Below are 16,845 nucleotides of genomic sequence, written 5' to 3'. Positions count from 1 at the left end.
GAGTCGAGGGAAGATCTGCTTTGGGCTCATACCCCGCTGAGCTGCCCCGGGGCCTGGGGAGGGACCCACAGATGCCAGGAGACACACTAGGAAGTGTGGAGAGGCTTTGGGAATAATAATACACAGGACACTAGCATCTCAGGTCCTTCGCCTTCTGACTTGGGCCGTCCCCGCCCCCAAAGAGAGCCCTGTGGTTTGGCTGCTCTGAGAGCTGCCAGGATCCCAGGACTCCAGGAGCTGGGGCTTGAACCAGTGCATTGCAAGGAGGGGGACCCCTGTGTGCCTGGTCAGGGTCCCTCTGTCTGGGAAGAGGTTTGCTATCCCGTCCCTGACCCTACCCCCTTCCAGGGTCCCAGGCAAGCCCCCGCAATGAGCCAGAGGCTGACTCAGAGGCGCCACCCCCAAGTTGGGAGTCAAAGCCCCTTTTCTTTGGGTCTTCCCCTAAATATTAACCCCCCCCCCCCAGCCCCCAAATGGTGGGAGAGGAGAGATTCCTCCTGCAGCCAGCAAGGGGCAGCACGGCCCCTTGCTATCGCCAGCAAGCCGGGGCATCCATCCAACAGCCTCTTGCTTTCCCTTGGCTGCAAACCTCCCCAGACGTTCGTCTCTGTGGGTGGGTTCAGGTTATCAGAAGCCGGTTGAGTGCCACGAGCTTGCAGTTCTCAGCCTGCTTCCTTGTGAGCATCTGCTGTATCTCCTGCCTCAGTTTCCCCGCAGAGGCTCTCATGCCTGCCCTACACAGCTCTGACGGGGTCCGGGTTGCACCCAGGACTCCCCTGCAGGGTCCGGGAGGGTGACAGGGAGGAGATGGTTCCCCGCCTGTAGCTCTGCAGCCTGGTATCCCATGCAGCTGCCCCCCCAATCCTGCACCCCGCCTGGCTCCCAGCACCCCTCCCATGCCCTTGGTGGGGGAGCAGAGCAGGCCAGAGGATCCCAGCACCCCTCCGCTTCCCTGGGACATGGGGTTCCCTGTCTGCACGGCAGCCTCGCACCCGCCCCCTTTTCGGCACCGTCCCAAAGATGAATTGTTTTTCCATCCCACGTCAGCCGTGCTGGGCCGTGACCTGCGGGAGGCCAGGAGGAGCGGAAAAAAAACACCCCAAAGGCCTGTGCCAAGGCTGTTTTCATTCTGCGGCTTCCACAGCAGGCCCCCGTTAACCCTTCCTGCCCCTCCCGGTTTGCGCCAGGCTGGGGGGGTGGCGGGGTTGCTATTCCCTGCTGGAAGGGAGAATGCCGGCTCCCATCGGGCAAGGTTCAGGACGGGACGTGGAGGAGATGGTGCTGGGGGAACTGGCAAGGTCAAGCTGCATAGGACCGTGCAGAGAAACCAAGCTCCGTTTCCACCATCCCTAGAAAATGCGGCTGCATCTGGGGTGGAGCGTGGCCTGCAGTTTAACAGCTCGCTGCAATGCTGCTTGGGAGAGCTGGGCCCTGGCCTGGAGGCTCTGGGGCTCCCGTGCTGAGCAGCCTGCCCCCGTGGAGACTGCCTCAGCTGAGACTAATAAGGTGGGAGGCTCCGAAGCGGCCCCAGGCTGTCCCCGCCGACGCTCGGGATGTCCCGTGGCCCCAGCTCTGCGTTGCTCCCCCATGGCCTGTGCATGATGGACCCAAGCTGGGGGGTCCCTCAGTACTAGCCACTGTTCACAGGCTCAGGGCTGGTAGGACTCGCACTCAGAGCACGCCCAGCCGGTCTCCGTGCCCTGCTGGCTTCAGTCCCAGCTGGGGCACAGCTGCGGTCACAGGGCAAATGGGCAGGCAGGCCCAATGGTGAGAGCTGGGAGGCAGGTTGGGAACCCGGCACACAAAGCCACGGCCCCGGGTGCAGAGATCCACTTGCTCAGCTCAGCCGAGCAAGCATCCGTGGGGAGACGGATGCCGTGAGATCACGTGGGCGAGGCGTGACGCTGGCGTGTCACATGCCGTGCCCGGCCTGTATCTGCGGTCACGTCCCCTCTGGGGTTCCCCGTGCCCAACCCCCCAGTCTGGATCTACCCTGGGCAGCCATGGGGGAGCGATGCCCTGCTTGTGGGGGCCAGCCTGTCTCCCTTCATCCCTTCCAAGCTGGACCGACAGCCAGGCCGTGCCCCCCACCTCCCCTCCCGCCTGCTGGAGCCTGCTAACTCTTCCCGGATGAAAGGGAAGGGAAATCATATGGAAACACCCATGGTGTGTATCCTTCCCCCTCCCCGCTGCCCCCGGGCCCTGCAGCCTCATTCATTTCTCCTTCTTTGGTGACACGCCGCAGCCGCCCATCCTTCATCATCCCTCACTCCAGACAGAAAGACAAACACGGCGGCCCGAGCGCCAGGAGATTTATAACCAGTGGAAAATAACAGGCTGATAAGATCAGCCCGGTCTTTCCACACGCTCCGGCCGCGGGGTGGCGGCGGGCTCGGTGCTGCAGGGGTGAGCACAGGGGGTCTGCTTGAGAGCGGTCCTGGCACTGATCCCAGCTGGGGACAGCACATCCCCGCTGCTGGCAAAGGGACCCCTGTGATGTGGGGGAAGCCCCCAGCATCTGGCACCCACATGAGCCTGAGTTGCAAGTTGATGAGCCCCGGTTAAGTGATGCACCCAAGGACGGCAGTGCCCTTTGTGGCAGAACTGAGCCCTGAACCCTGAGCCCCGGTCCGGCATGTTGTTCACACCACTGTCCCTCTTGCCCCTCCCTGGCTCCTGGCCTAGAAGCTACGGCAGGGGACAGGTGGCCAATGCTGTCTAGGGGTGCCTTGATGGCCCAGCTGGGCCCAGGGATCCTGTGTCTGGCACTGTGACTTAGCCCAGGGTCCTGGGGTCCAGCCCTCCTGGGGAATAGGGGTCCCAGCTGCAAGCTATGGCCTCACCCCGATCCCAGGCAGAAATGGGGCCATCTAGGGAGGGGCAGGGGTGGTCTAGGAAGGGAATAGAGTCCAGAGTCCGTAACCCGGGGCCTGCTGTTTGCAAGGAGACTGCAGTGAACAGGGCTGGGGCGCTGGACATGGGTGTGTACATGCATATGTGTATGTGTATACATATGTGCACACCTAGTTTCATAGTTGTTAGAGCTGCATGTCAGTGTGTGTGCATGTGGAGGAGTGTGTGCATGTGTATTCATGTGTGCAGAGGTGTGTGCATGCATATATGCATATGTGTGCACGTAGACGTGCATCTGTGCATGTCTGTATGCGTACATGTGTGAACACGCAGGGATGTGTGCGTATGTGCACGTGTGTGCATACATTGTGTGTGCTCATGTGCACCTATGTGTTCCTGTGTGTGTGCCCATGTGTGTGAGTGAGTGTGTATGTGTGTGTGTGTACGGTCCACCTGGCCCTCGGCTTTCCATGAACCCGGCGGCTGTTTATCTTTAGCTCACGCGCTGTTTGCCCGGTGCCAGCTATAAACACCCGGAGCAGCCATCTGCGGGGAAGAAGAGCAACTGCTAAAAATACAGGCAGGAGCTGGCCATGTGTGTGTGTGTGCGTGCGTGCGTGCGTGTGTGTGTGTGCATGCGCGTGTGTGGGCATGTGCGCACCCTGCCTGCCCTGCTGCTGCTGCGGTAGCAAGGGCAAGCTTCGCTGCTGCCCTTCGCTGCCCGGCTTTGCAAGGGCCTTGGCGCTGCCCCTGGGGCTCACTGATGCTCTCCGGGCTGCCCGAGCATACACCAGAGAGCAGATCAGAGCTGTTGCAAAGGCCCTGGGTAGGGCTGCGGGCTGGATGTGATGTCCCCTTCTCCTCCCCACCGCGTCCCCACCGGTTAAAGGCCAAGGTTGGACTCCATTTCCCATGATGCCTCAGTTTGTTCTGGAGTGGGGGTAGCCTTTTGGGAGCAGCTGAAAGAGAGCCAGCGAAGGCACTGCTGAGTCCACATCCTCTGCATCAACACATGCATGTGGGTGTGCATAGGCATGCATGTGTGCCTGCCTGTAGATGCAAGCATGCACATGCAAGTGTGTTTGCACTCACGTCACTCATGCATGGCTGCAGCACAGGCAGGGTTGGTCCTCCTCTCGGGGATGGTGGTGCCTCGGTGATGCAGGGCTCCTGACAGGGCTGGGCATGTTAGCTGGCACCTTCCACCTACCTCGGCAGGTGTTTTTTGGCTGCTCCGGCAACTTCTGGGGCATCTCTTGGGCAGGGGTGCGGAGTCGCGGTGGCAGGGAGGATGCAGTGGGCATCACGTGCACTCACGGGCACATCCCTCCTACCTGGCTTGGGTGTCTCAGCTCCACCGCACCCCGGGCTCTCCTTTGTCTGTTGCATGGAGCAGGCAGGGCCACGGGACAAGCCCTGATCCCTCCTCTGCAGCCCACCCATGGGTGGATGGATGGGATGGGGTCTGTGGCCATGCAGAAAAACCCTCTGGCCCAGCTTGGATGCGGGGTGGGAGACAGCAACACTGTGTGCACAGGATGGGATGGGACGAAGAACAGCACGGGCCTGGAAAGGACCTTCCAGGCCCCAGGGCACATCATCCCACTCATACCCTGATCCATCTTCCCGTGGGGTTTCCTATCCTGAGGTTGCATTAGGGTTGACGGTAGTTTTATGAAGAGTTTACATGATGGATTGTGTCCGGTCATAGAAATCCCAGAGCCGTGGGGCTGGAAGAGACCTTGGGGGTGGTGGGGAGTCACATCTAGTCCAACCCCTGGCCTGAGGCAGGGTAAGCACTGTCCAAATCAACCCAGACAAGTCCATCACCTAAAAAATTCTTAGTAAAATGAGCATCAGCCCTGACACCAGGCATCACCCTTGAACCTGCCACAGCAAAACAGGGGGACCACGGTGACCAGTGTCCTGCTGCTGCAAAGGTTGTTAATCGATGCTGGAGAAACCCCAGGTAGAGGCCGGAGGGCAAACCCCACCCAGAAGAGGGCAAACCCCACCCCAGTCCATACCAATGTGACTCGGGGAAATCCCTTCCTGACCCCAAATGCAGCATCCGTCTGACCCTGAGCAGAGAGGTAAGACCCTCCAGCCGGGACCCTGCAGGGTTGGTCCCAGCAGGAGCATTTCTACCAGATTCCTGCTAATCTCTCTTCATTTCTTGAGGGTTAACCATAACCACCCTCTCTTCTTTTTTAATGGCCTTAATAGTCCACTCTTCAAACTACCCTTTCCGGTGCCATTCTGTTGTCCCTTAGCCGTCTCTCTCCTATTTCACAGCCCTGCAGACGGTTTGTAGCGCTACCTGAAAACCTGAACTCAGGTGCGGTTGTATTAGCTCAGGTGTATCAATGACTGACCGTGACATACTGGAGGCAGTGGCAAGACATTCAAGAAGGCTTGATTTTGTTCTACGAATCTGAGTATGGGACGGACACGTAACTATAATGACTACAGGACGAATGACACAAGGTCCTTTGACTATGTTTAGTCTGCAGAAGAGAAGCCCGAGGGGGATTGAACAGCAGCCTTCACCTCCCTGCAGGGGGGCTGCAAAGAGGATGGAGCTGGGCTGGTCTCAGTGGGGGCAGATGATGAACAAGGAGCAATGGACTCAAGCTGCAGCAAGGGAAGTCGAGGTTGGATATTAGGAAAAACTTTCTCACTAGGAGGGTGGTGAAGCACCGGACCAGGCTTCCCAGAGAGGTGGTGCAGTCTCCATCCTTGGAGGTTTTGCAGCCCCAGGTAGACAAAGCCTTGTCTGGGATGATGTAGTTGGGGCTGGTCCTGCTTGGAGCAGGAGGCATCATTTAGGGCTTCTCATTTGTTTATTGATCTCTACAGAGAGGGGCCTGAGTGGTCTCTAGAGGAGGGGGAAAGCCAAGGCAATGGGGACTGTGGCAGCAGGGATAAACTGAAGCTGAGGACGAGCAGATTTCTAGCCCTCGGGACAGGACACGTCTAGACCACACCATAGCCACAAGATTTCCGTGATGCAACACGTGTCTCCCGCTGTTCTTCATTCACCATGTTTCATCTTTAAGGCTCCGCTACAACTTTCCTGGTCCTTGCTGCTTTGGGAGATCTGGTGTCCACAGGGGGGGACAGCCCCCAGCTCAAGGGAGAAGATGAGGGGAGACAGGGGCGACCCATGACGCTGTCCCCTGCACGCGTCGTTCTGCACTGCCACCCCCCAGGCCCTGGGTGTGAACGAGGAGTGGAGCGCCGGGCCGGCCGGTGGGGAGGCGTCGAGATGAGACGCCAGCGGTCTCTGTTTCTCGTCTGGAGAGGCAGGACGTGCAGTAAATTACCAGGCCGGGACCTTGGCCCCGGTGGAAGGATCAGAATGTGACCTACATAGTTGCTCTCCGCTTGCAAAGCGCCTGCAGCCCCCGGCGGCAAAGGCTCTGCTTCGAAAGGGGACCAAAAGCAACCTCCAGTAACAACCAGCACGTGCAGACTGGGAATCCCTACATGCTCCTTTCCTCCGGCTGCCCTACCGTGAGCCCTGCGAGCAGCCCCCGGGAACCGGGATCGATGGAGAGATGGTCATCCTGGAGTCACCGGGTGCAGAAAGAAACCCATGGGCAATGGGGAGCCTCCAGTCCTGTTCACTTCCCAGCAACTGGGGATCTTTCCAGGCCCGGTTCCTGGCGGGGGAGCCCGGACTGCCATGGGTAGAGGCAGGGCAAGGGAAAGCACCAGGGTCAAGCTGGCATCTTGTGTGCCGGCTGCTCCCAGCCCAGGTCCCTGGGTTACCTCCTCTGCCTGGTCATTCGGAGCCAGAAGTGAGATCATGCCCATCATCGGCTTCCAGAGCTGGGGAAGGAGAGATCGCAGCACGGAGCAATTACCGTCTGGGCTCTCTCTGGCCTGTCCACACCGCTGGGGAGCGCGATGCCCTGAGCGAGCCACCCCGCTCCATTGCTAGCAGGGTCATCAGTGATCACCACCCCTGTCCTGCACCCAGCACGCCTGGCAAGGCTTCAGCCCGGGAGGAGATGCAGTGTTTCTGCACCACCAACTCGGGTGTCCTTTCTGAGCTGGATTTCCCTGCCGCCTCTTCTCCTTCTTCCTCGCAGTCCTTTGCACTTGTCTGTATTGGATTTCCTCTCCTGGGGAGCAGGGCTGTGCTGCAGTTAGCAGGGTCCTTCCAAATGTGGATGCTGTCTCCACAAGTGCTGCAATCCTGACTATTGCAGACATGGCGGGGAGGGAGGGCAGCTTGCCTGGCAATGAACTCAAATGAAGGCCCTATTGTTTTGGGGAAAAGTCTCATCTCAGATGCAATCAGGACTCATATTAGACCAACAAGATTTTTGCAAAAAAAAAAAGTCTTATCCCAGATGCTTCACAGGTACTTGAAGTGGGACAAAAGGATTGTCCTTTTGTATTAGGCCTGGATGCAAAGGCTTTGCCCCGAGACTCTTTTCCCCCCTGGAGAAGCTAGCAAGGCCCCTCTGCTCCATCATCCATCCTGCAAAGCATTGAACAGCATCGGGCAGATGGGGTTCTTTGTGCAAATGTGATATATTTTATTAGACCAACTAAATAGTTGGAAAAATTGTTCTTTGCAAGCTTTTGGGTACCGACACCCTTCTTCAGGCATGGGAGAAAAGATTGCAAAAGTCCTACCCAGGAGAGGTTTTACAATCTTTCCTCCTGTGCCTGATGAAGGGTGCTTGTGCCCGAAAGCTTGCAATTAAAGGGGTTTTGTTTTGCAAAAATCTAGTTGTTTTGCAAAAATCTACCACGAGTCCTGATTCCTTTTCCCCACAGATAGTTGGGTATTTTTGTCTTTGATGGATTTCCAGTGTGCATTCATTCTGGCGCGCAGTTGTTGTTTGGTCTCTCCTATATAATTTCCATCAAGGCATTTGGTGCATTGGATGAGAGACATTACATTTTTGGAGATGCAGATGTAAGATCCACGAACAGCCTCAGACCCAGGACAGATGGGGTGGGAGACCTCACCTGGTCTGTCATGGGAATAAGACAGCGTACCCTTGAAACCAGGTTCTCCTCCTTCCGCCTATTGTGCTCCCACCCTCGTTAGCTCATAAGATCATTATGCAGGACCGGGTCCGAAGCCAGGCTGAAATCAAGCTGCCCTAAATCTCTGCCATCTCTGCGCCAGCAAGCTCCTTTCCCTCCGCAAAGCCATAGAGGCAGATTAGCTTGATGTGATCGGCTCTGGACAAAGCCACCTGGCTACTTCTTATCCCCTCATTATCCTGATTAGTTAGTCACTGACTTCAGAGCCTAGCCAAGCTGGGCTGACCATAGACTCAAATCATAGGAAATTCAGGTGGAAGGGAGCTCAGGAGGCCACATCTAGTCCAACCCCTGCTCCAAGCAGGACCAACTATATCATCCCAGCCTCCTTTCCCCACTTTAAGACAGCTATAGTTTTGGTTTTTGCCCTGTGCTCTGGGACCACCCCGTGCTCAGAGATCATCTCACCAGGCAAGGACCAGGGGTCGCAGGAGAACTAGTAGTAAGTTGGTGTTGGTGGCAGCCGCATTGGTGTAAGGACACAGACAGGCACAGTTCTTTGGGTAAATATGATACCTTTTATTAGACTTCTAGTAGTAAGTTGTAGCTTAAAAACCAACATCAGGCAGTATTTTTTTTCCACCCAGGTTGTCACTAAATTGAGAGGCTTGTTGCCGGTGGGTCTGGTGGAAGCCGAGCGGCCCTTGAACGTGCATGCCCGTGGTGACGGCTCCGTGGAGGAGCTGCCGGCTGGGGTCCCCGATGGCGCGCGGGATCAGGGTGAGACACGTGAGATGGGGCAAGGTGGAACTAGGGTCTGCCCCAGTGAAAGGCTGTTTTTGTGGCCTCGTGTCCAAAAAGATTAGTCAGGCGAGCATCCTAGATCCTCCAGCTGGATTTTGCCAGGCCCTTCTCGCTCGGACACACCTCGTTTCTCCGGCTGCTGCTTCCTTGCCCGGCTTGTGCTCCCGTTGCCAATAAAGCACGTCCTCTCGCCGGTCACAAATGCAGCTGCGGGGTGGACGCTTGATCCTCTCCACCTCCTCTGCCTCTCCCACGTTCGTTCACCTTCCCCGGGCAGCAACGGGGTTGCACGCGCCTTCCTCTTCTCCTCCTCCTCGCAGGCTTCTTCTGTTGCCTTGCTCCCTCCTGGTTGCAACTCCCTTGAGGCCTTCCCATCCAAGTCTCTCCCCTCCATCTCTTCTTCCATGTCATGTCACCTCATGTCCAGGTGTTTTGATAACTCAGATTGGCAGGGGCAATTGCCTGGGATCCGGGCCAGGCCATGGGGAGCTTGTCACCTCCACTGGGTGAATGCACATCTGGATCCAGTTGGATGCTGTGACTGGTTTGCCCCTGCAGCAGAGGCTGGGGCATGAATCGCAGAGCTGTTGGGTGTAGCTCATCCCGGGGCTTTGGGGTGGTAGGAAGGCAGGCATAGTCCTGGGTTTGTGTGGGCTGGTTTGCACAGGGCTGACCCTACTTCAGGCAGGGGTGGGACTAGACGTGACCTCTGGAGCTCCCTGGCAGCCCCACTTCTTTAGGATTTCTATGATCCTAAGCTGGAGCTATGTTTAGGGTCCTAGGATGGGAAAGCCTGACCTCTTCCACGGGTCATGCAGCATCCATGCTCCAGCCATGAAGAGGCACTGCTTAGGCAGAGACGTGTGGCTTTGCCCCCAGCAGGCTCTGTCTCCCCATGGTCTCCCTTGAGGATCATGCGAGGGTCCTGTGGTGGCTGTGGGGCAGTGGAGGGAGTGCTGGGGGGGCTTTTAGGGTGGCCTGTTGGACCCACAGTGGCCTGTGGTGGCTACTCCTGTTAGCATCTGTCCACAGCCATGGAAGGGTGTAGGGTGTGGGGGGAGATGGGGGATGCAACTGGGCTTTCTGTGCACCGGACATCCTAGTCACATGTCCTGAGCTGACCCCATGGCTAGAAGGGAAGGCCCTGTATGGACTGTGTTCATGGGTGTGTTGGTCCTGTGCAATGGCTGAAATTTTAAATTTTTAGTGCTAATTGCTTATTATTCAATGCACTCCATATAATTATGGCTAACGAGTGTGCTAGAAAGCAAAATCAGGCTCTCGTGGCCTAACAGGGGAGCTGCTTTGCAACAAGGCAGTGCTTGCACGTTCCAGAGATAGAGATGGGTTGTTGTTTTTGGAGTTTTTTTGGGTGGAGCAGGGGAGCAGGGAGTATCTAACGAACCTTCATAGTTGCATGGTTTCATACCTGAGGAGAGAAGCAGGCCCATTTCCCTTGTATACAAAAGATAAGAGTGCAGCTGCATGGATGAACCTGTCCTGGTACCTAAAAGTCCCAATTAAGGATGGAAAGATTTGAGTGATATTATTTATCACGCATCCTACCAGATGCCTGGTGCAGGCAACACACGTGGATAGTACCCCCATTGGCTGGACAAAGTACATTGGACTGGATCAGCAATGAATTAGCACCAATTAAGTACACAATGGAAAAAGGTATATAACACTGGGGAGGAGTGAAGAGAGGGGGTGTTCGGGTGAGACCACTGCAAACTGAAGCAAGAGACCCAAAGAAGACGACCCTGTGCAGGCCAGATGTCCATCTTCCCGTGTGCATCCCTGGGGCACAGTGTGTGGTGAGAGCTCTTGCTTGCTTGCTAATTATCACAGGCTGTTCCTGTGTGCCCATAAAGGACGCTGTGAGGTCCAACGATACCTGCCTCGAACCGTGGCCAGGACACGGCGGGCAGCATCTGCATCCACGCGGTGCAGTGCCTCGGGCAGCAGGCCCTGAGCCCACTTCTGTCTCATATGGCAGCCAGGCCCAGGCCCCCCTGTCTGGATCTGGCTGGAGAGGAATGGCTCCAGGGCTTCAACTCCCTCCTCTGCCACTGACTCCCTGTGTGCCCAGGGTCAAGTCACGCCATCGTGCTGTCCTACCTCTTGGACACCAACACCCTGAGCCTTTTTGGGGGAGGATGAGGTGCTTGGCCGTGGAGGTGCAGAAGATGATGTCCCTGCACTGGGCTATAATAAACAAGGGAGGTGGGAGTGGAGGGCAAGGTGACCTGCCAAGTCCTCCATGCCTCGGTACCCGCTGGCGAGGCCTTTGCCTGTCTGATCCCAGGCCGTGCTCTTCCCTCTGAGGCTGCTTGTGGCAGCGGTTGTAATTTAAAGCGGCTCCCTAACTACAGAGACTGAGGAAGGGGGTAGCTGGTGGAAGATAACCCCTCGGTTAAGTAGCTAGTTGGTCAGAGACAGACAAAAGGCCTGGAAGAGGTTGCCTCCTGCTCCACACACAGGGTTGGTGGGCTGGTTTTCTCATTGCCTGGATGCCCGTGTTTTATTGCACCTGGTGATCGCTATCATGTGGTTCCCCCACATTTGCCCCTGGCATGGACGTGACCCCTGGGCACTGGGTGCAATTCGCTTCGAGGGCTTTGCACTTTGCTGGCTGCTTTCAGCATGGAATAACTCGGAGCTGCAGGTTTCCCCTTGGACTTCACCCCTCCTCCTCTCTCCATAGGAGTCGGGTCTGCCTCAGCCCCATCTCTTTTGTTCTCCTCCAGGTCTCTTGGTCCTATCCTGCCACCCCTGCCTCAGTTTCCCCCCTGCAGCTGAGCCGAAGGGGTGGATTCAAGGCGAGGAGGAAGCGCGGAGCTCTGAACTGGACTTTATTTCTCTCTAGACTGAAAGTAAATCAGCAGTACAAATAGATTTTGGCATGAGAAACGGGTAACCTTGGTCTGAGGGGACTGGGTCCTTTCCTCCCCTCGGTGTCTTAAGGATGAGAGATGCTGAGAGCAAAATTTCCCAGGGTCATCGCCTCCCCCCCACCCATCCCACCCCACCACACCCTCCAGGCCAACGAGCCTTGGCCTTTGAGACGGATAGAGTTGTATAGATAGGATGAAGACAGCGTCCTGCTGGGTAATAAATATCCTCTTCCTGTATCTAACCGTATGTACAGGTCGTCAAGTATTCGAAACGCGGGCGTCTCTCGGGGAGAGGGGGGACGCGGGGTTGCACAGCAGCGGGCGTGCTGCATCCTCGGGCTGCTCCGTGTCGTGGGGGAGAGGGGATAAAAATCACGGCTCAGTGCAGCCGCCCCCGGCACGGCGGCAGGGTTCCTGGGAAAGCTGTGCGGGGGCACCCAGCGCGGTTGTCGCACCCCCAGTGTGTGCTCCGCCTGCAAGAGTGTGCTCCCAGTGCTTTTAGTCCTGACTGCACATGTGTGCACATCTGTGGAGGGAGGCTTTCTGGGGCCCAGGGTTGGAGGGGGAAGGGGCTAGGAGGGCGGGCGGGACTGGGGAGCAACTTTAGCTCTGCAAAATAGCAGCCTGGACTGCTGTGGGGCAGTGCTGGAGCTCCAGGCCCAGCTCCTTTCCTCTGCTGCCCACGGGTCATGGTGATTTGGGGTGAAGTGCTGTGTCCGGGCCTTTCCCACCCTCCTCTGCATCCCCGAGGCAGATTTCCCTCTTGCAACCAAAGGGTGGCTGGCCTCTTCCCGGTCCCATCTGCTTCCATAAATCAGCTGGGTAATGGGCAAGGGTTGCCCTCCGCTATGCCCTCTCCCTTGAGATTGCAGCTTCCATCGCAGCCTGGAGCATGGAGCTGGCCTGGTAGACAAGTGTGTTTAGCTGCCTGCCAGCCAGGGGCTCTGGCTGCCCTTCTCCCCCCGACAAGGACCACTCAAATCCCAAGCTTTGGACCCAGATCCAGCTTGGGCTGCAGTTTGGCTGGTTGAATGCATCCCTCCTTCCACCGCCCCTGTGAATGCCGCGGCTCCCCCAGCCACAGACCTTTGCCTTGCATCCTGAAGCAAGGTGCCTGGCTCATGCCTCCGCCCCGGTGCCAGGAAACATGATACGGGTCCTGCTTTGTGTCTGCCTTGTTTTGCTCTCCTGGGTAGCGGTGGGGTCACTTGGCGGACCGCAGCGTGTATGCCAACGCCCGGAGGGGCCGCGCAGACTTGTTTACTATTCTAGAGCTGCCAGGACCTGACAACCAGTGAGACTTGCCATCCTAGTCGCGGCCCCACAGCCGTGAGGGATACAGCAGTGGGCAAGCTGGAGGCAGGCATGTATTAAATAGGGCAATGTCTGGCAGGTTTCTCTCTCCCGTACCCTCCCAATGCACTAGGGTTTGGACGTCCCGCCTTGTGAGATGGGGGCCTGGCGGGAAGCCTCTAACATCAGACCTGGTTTCTCCTGCTACGTCCTGGACTGGATCTCCAGGGGATGCTCCCTGAGCTGAGCTGGAAGAACGGGTTGCTTGCAGCCGGCCGTGCGCTCTCCTTGCAAACCAAGCCAACAGCCTCCTGGGTGGCACGAACAGGAGCATCACTTGCAAACCAAAGGCAGTGCTTCTTCCCCTCTATTCGGCACTGCGGAGGAGCCCCGTGTCCCGTTTTGGGCCCTGCACTGCAAGAAGGACTTGGACGGGTTGGGAAGAGTCCCCTCACGGGGCATTAAATGGATCGAGGGCCCCGGGAGGCACGACTGATGGGGAAAGGCTACAAGAACCAGGGCTATTTAGTTTGACTTTGGGGGCTAGGGGGTTGCTAACAGTCTTTAGATACCTGAAGGGTGGTTAGAGGGAAGATGGAGATGGGCTGGAGGGGACAGGACTGGGAGCAATGGGTTTCAATTGCAGCACAGGAAATCGAGGGACTTTCTGAGTCTGCGTGTGGTTCAGGGTGCCCAGAGAGAGGGGAATCTGCCCCCTTGGAAGTGTAAAAGAGTAGGACAGATGGACGCTGGGATGGGCAGGGTCCAGGCAGGGGGTTGGATTAGATATGATCTCTTCAGGGCTCCCCACACTACCATCTTGCTGGAAAAACCCAGCCCGCGGGGGCTGTCTGCAAACGGTGCCTCCTTGGAGCTTGCCCTCCCCACTGGGGTGCTCTGCAGGATGGTTTTGGGGGGCGAGATCCTCTTCTCTGGGGCAAGAGGCTGCTTCCAGGAGACCCTGGGGGGCTTGGCAGAGCAAGAGCAAATGGAGCTGGGACCTGGGCATCATCCTGCCCTGATGGAGGCATGAGAGGTAGTTGCCAGATGAAATTGGGCAGGGGGCACCCAGCCTCAGTGCCAGCCTCGGACCCGTGCTACGGGCTGAGGGCAGTGGAAGAGCTGTGTGATATCTCCTGCTTGGCTCTCCCATCCTGTTGGACGGGATCACCACCTGTCCAGGTGCCTGTGAGGGGCTGGGGATGTTTCCAAAGTGCTTGTAGACTCAAGTGCAAGGAAAGACACCCCCGGGGAAAGGAGGTCTGGTTTTGGGATGCCTCTAAGCCTGGCTCAGAGTGGGGCCTGGCTGGCTCTGGGCATCCCCACACCCGGCTACAGCCCTGGAAAAGCCCAGACAAAGCATTTTGACTCCCTGATCCTTCCCCAGCCCAGCAGACAGGCTGCCAGGGACAAGCTTGGTGCAACGGGCACATCCGATACCCCCGTGCCGGAAACTGCCCCTCACAGCTCTTCCCATCTGTGCCCAGAGAAGACCACCGGCAACGACCCCTGCCTTCAAACCCACCCACCGCCTCTTAAACCAGACCCTGGAGGCAGCCTCGCCCCTACGTGCATGGAGGCGGGCAGGGTGGGTACCACGCCAAGCCCCCCGGGGATCTGTGTCCGCACTTTCCCGGGTCTCCCCTCTCTCACGTCTCTTGCAGGGCAGCTCCTTGGGTAGACAGGATGCAATTAAAAAGCCCCCCCACCAGCCCTTTTGTCCAGCCCCCACTTCCCAGCCAGACCTTTGCAGCTGGCTACGTGACTCCCGGCCTGTCATCTGCGGCGCGCAGCAGGGTCACGTGAGTAGGAATATAAAAACCTCCTGCCTAAGCCCCTCTTAGCCTGATTCGCCCGGTGATGCATGCGCGGCTCTTAGCCGGGCTGGCTCTGCGGCCCTGAGACCTACTATTTTCCCCCCGCTTTTGCTGATGCTAGTGCCACAAGCCCAGGGGGACGGCACGGGTAGGGGGGGATGCCAGGCGGATGAGCCGGGGCTGCTAGGCTCAGTGATGCTCAGCAGAGGTAGAGCCCGCGCGGAGGCAGGACTCGCTCCCTGGGGAGGAGATGTCTCGCTATGGGAAGTAGGAAGCCCCTCTCCCTGCCTGTCTGCCAGCCCCATGCCAATGGCACGTGTCCCCTCCAGCTTTGCCTCGTGGGCCGAGGACTCACAGGGGATGGGACTGAGGTGCGTGGTTGCAGAGAGCGGGGAGATTGCTCCAGTGCCTTGTGTCTGCAGTGGGCTGAGCTGCATGTGCAGCCAGGAGGGGCATGCACAGCCTCTTGCACGCATGAGTGTGCACACACACACGCGCATGCACACACACACTCGTGCAGCACTCTGTCACAGCCGCCCATCTACTCTGAGAGTGTGCAATGACCTCTTGCATGGAGGGTGAGGGGGCTCCCTATGGGCGTGGGGGGATGGGGACTGTCCCGGCCGGGGTGGGCAGGGAAAGGGCCACGTGCCACCTGGCAGGACCCGTGTACATCCCTGGCGGCATTCAGAGAAGACGCCGCGGCGGAGGTATGGCTGGAGAGACGCGGGCGCACGCGGAGCCTGCTTCACATTTTGTGGAGTGGCTGCAACTGGAGCAAGAGACATCCTCTCCCCCGTGCAAAGAACCAGTGCACACAGCTCCGTGTGTCCCTGCACATGCATGTCCGTTTGCACACGCAATAGCACGTGCTCTGCTTGGCCGCCGGCATCGATGTATTCCTGCCTCTGTCGGCGCCGGATAAATCGGCGGGGAGTCCCCCAGCTTCGCCTCACCCCGGAGGGCACTGGTCTTGGACACGTTTTCCTCCGGGGTAGGGTCCCTGGGCCCGGGCACGGTTACACGGAGCTGCGGCGCTTCATGAGTCCCGGGAAGGCCGCGAGGCTGTGGAGGCCCGTGGAGACGGAGCTGATGGCCGAGCGCTGGGCGTTGCAGAAGCAGCGGTTGGAGGCGGTGTCGGGGTAGCGGCCGGGCGAGGCGCGGCTCTGCTCCACGCACGTGTCCGAGGTGGACAGGTCCCGGGGGATGATCATGGGGATGGAGTACTGCAGCTTCTCCCGGCTCTTGTACCACAGGCAAGAGCACATGGACTGGAAATGCAGCACCTCGGCGTAGACGTTGCGGAAGCCGCCCCTGCCGCCCCCGCCCGCCGCCGGGGTGGAGGAGGCCGTGTCCGTGGTGTGGACGCTGCTGGCCTGGCCGTTGCGGGTCAGCAGAGCCCGGTGCTCCGCGTCCCGCTTCTCGTCCTCGGCGTTCATGGTCATGAAGCGCAGCACGACCAGGTTGAGGAAGGCCCCGATGACCGTGAGCCCCGTGAGGATGTAGACGAAGCTGAAAGCCACATACTGCGGCTTGGTCTGCAGCGCCCCGTCCTTCTGCAGCGCCACGTAGTCCCCGAAGCCGATGGTGGTGAGCGTGATGAAGCAGTAGTAGTAGGCGTGGAAGAAGCTCCAGTGCTCGTAGTAGGAGAAGGCGGCGGCCCCGATGCACAAGGTGCTGATGCAGGAGAAGAAGCCGATGGTCACCATGTTGGCCATGGACACCTCGGCCTGCCGCATGCCCAGGCACTTCTTCATGCGGTGCAGCAGGTACTTGACGAAGGTGTTGATCCTCTCGCCCAAGCTCTGGAACATGACCAGGGTGAGCGGGATCCCCAGCAGGGCGTAAAACATGCAGAAGACCTTCCCGCCGTCGGTGCTGGGAGCTGCATGGCCGTACCCTGCGGGGCAGAGACACAGCGCCGGTGCGGTTAGTCCCCTCCAGGCACCTCGCGTCCCCCTGCCTCCCCTCCTTGGGCTCGCTGCAGAGCCAGGCCCATCCCCAGCAAAGGGCGACCCGTATGGGGACAGCGATGGGCAGCTTCCCCTGCATTAAGAGATCCCAAGTCCATCCTGCCCAGGAGTAAAGAGCAGAGGCTGGGAGGAAGAGGGAGCTGGGTCTGAGCAGGGTTTTCCCCTCCTAATCCTCACCCACTTGCAGCCTCCAGCATT

The 16,845-nt window shown here is 58.4% G+C and overlaps 1 protein-coding gene across 1 annotated transcript in view; it reads right to left on the bottom strand.

Moving 5' to 3' along the window:
• Positions 1–8,523: 8,523 nt before the first annotated feature.
• KCNK3 (potassium two pore domain channel subfamily K member 3) overlaps positions 8,524–16,845 on the bottom strand; it is a gene marked incomplete at its 5' end in the record, with an annotated part of 34,123 nt that continues 25,801 nt past the window's right edge. Inside the window, one exon of the mRNA XM_006033895.2 lies at positions 8,524–16,574. Coding sequence (XP_006033957.2) covers positions 15,694–16,574 — 881 coding nt within the window. The remainder of the gene's footprint in view (positions 16,575–16,845) is intronic.

The sequence above is a fragment of the Alligator sinensis genome, unplaced genomic scaffold (genome assembly GCF_000455745.1).
Source record: "Alligator sinensis unplaced genomic scaffold, ASM45574v1 scaffold650_1, whole genome shotgun sequence".
In the NCBI taxonomy this organism is placed as follows: domain Eukaryota; kingdom Metazoa; phylum Chordata; order Crocodylia; family Alligatoridae; genus Alligator; species Alligator sinensis.
The sequence above is the reverse complement of the archived record's forward strand: the minus strand, read 5'-3'. Positions and strand labels throughout refer to the sequence as shown.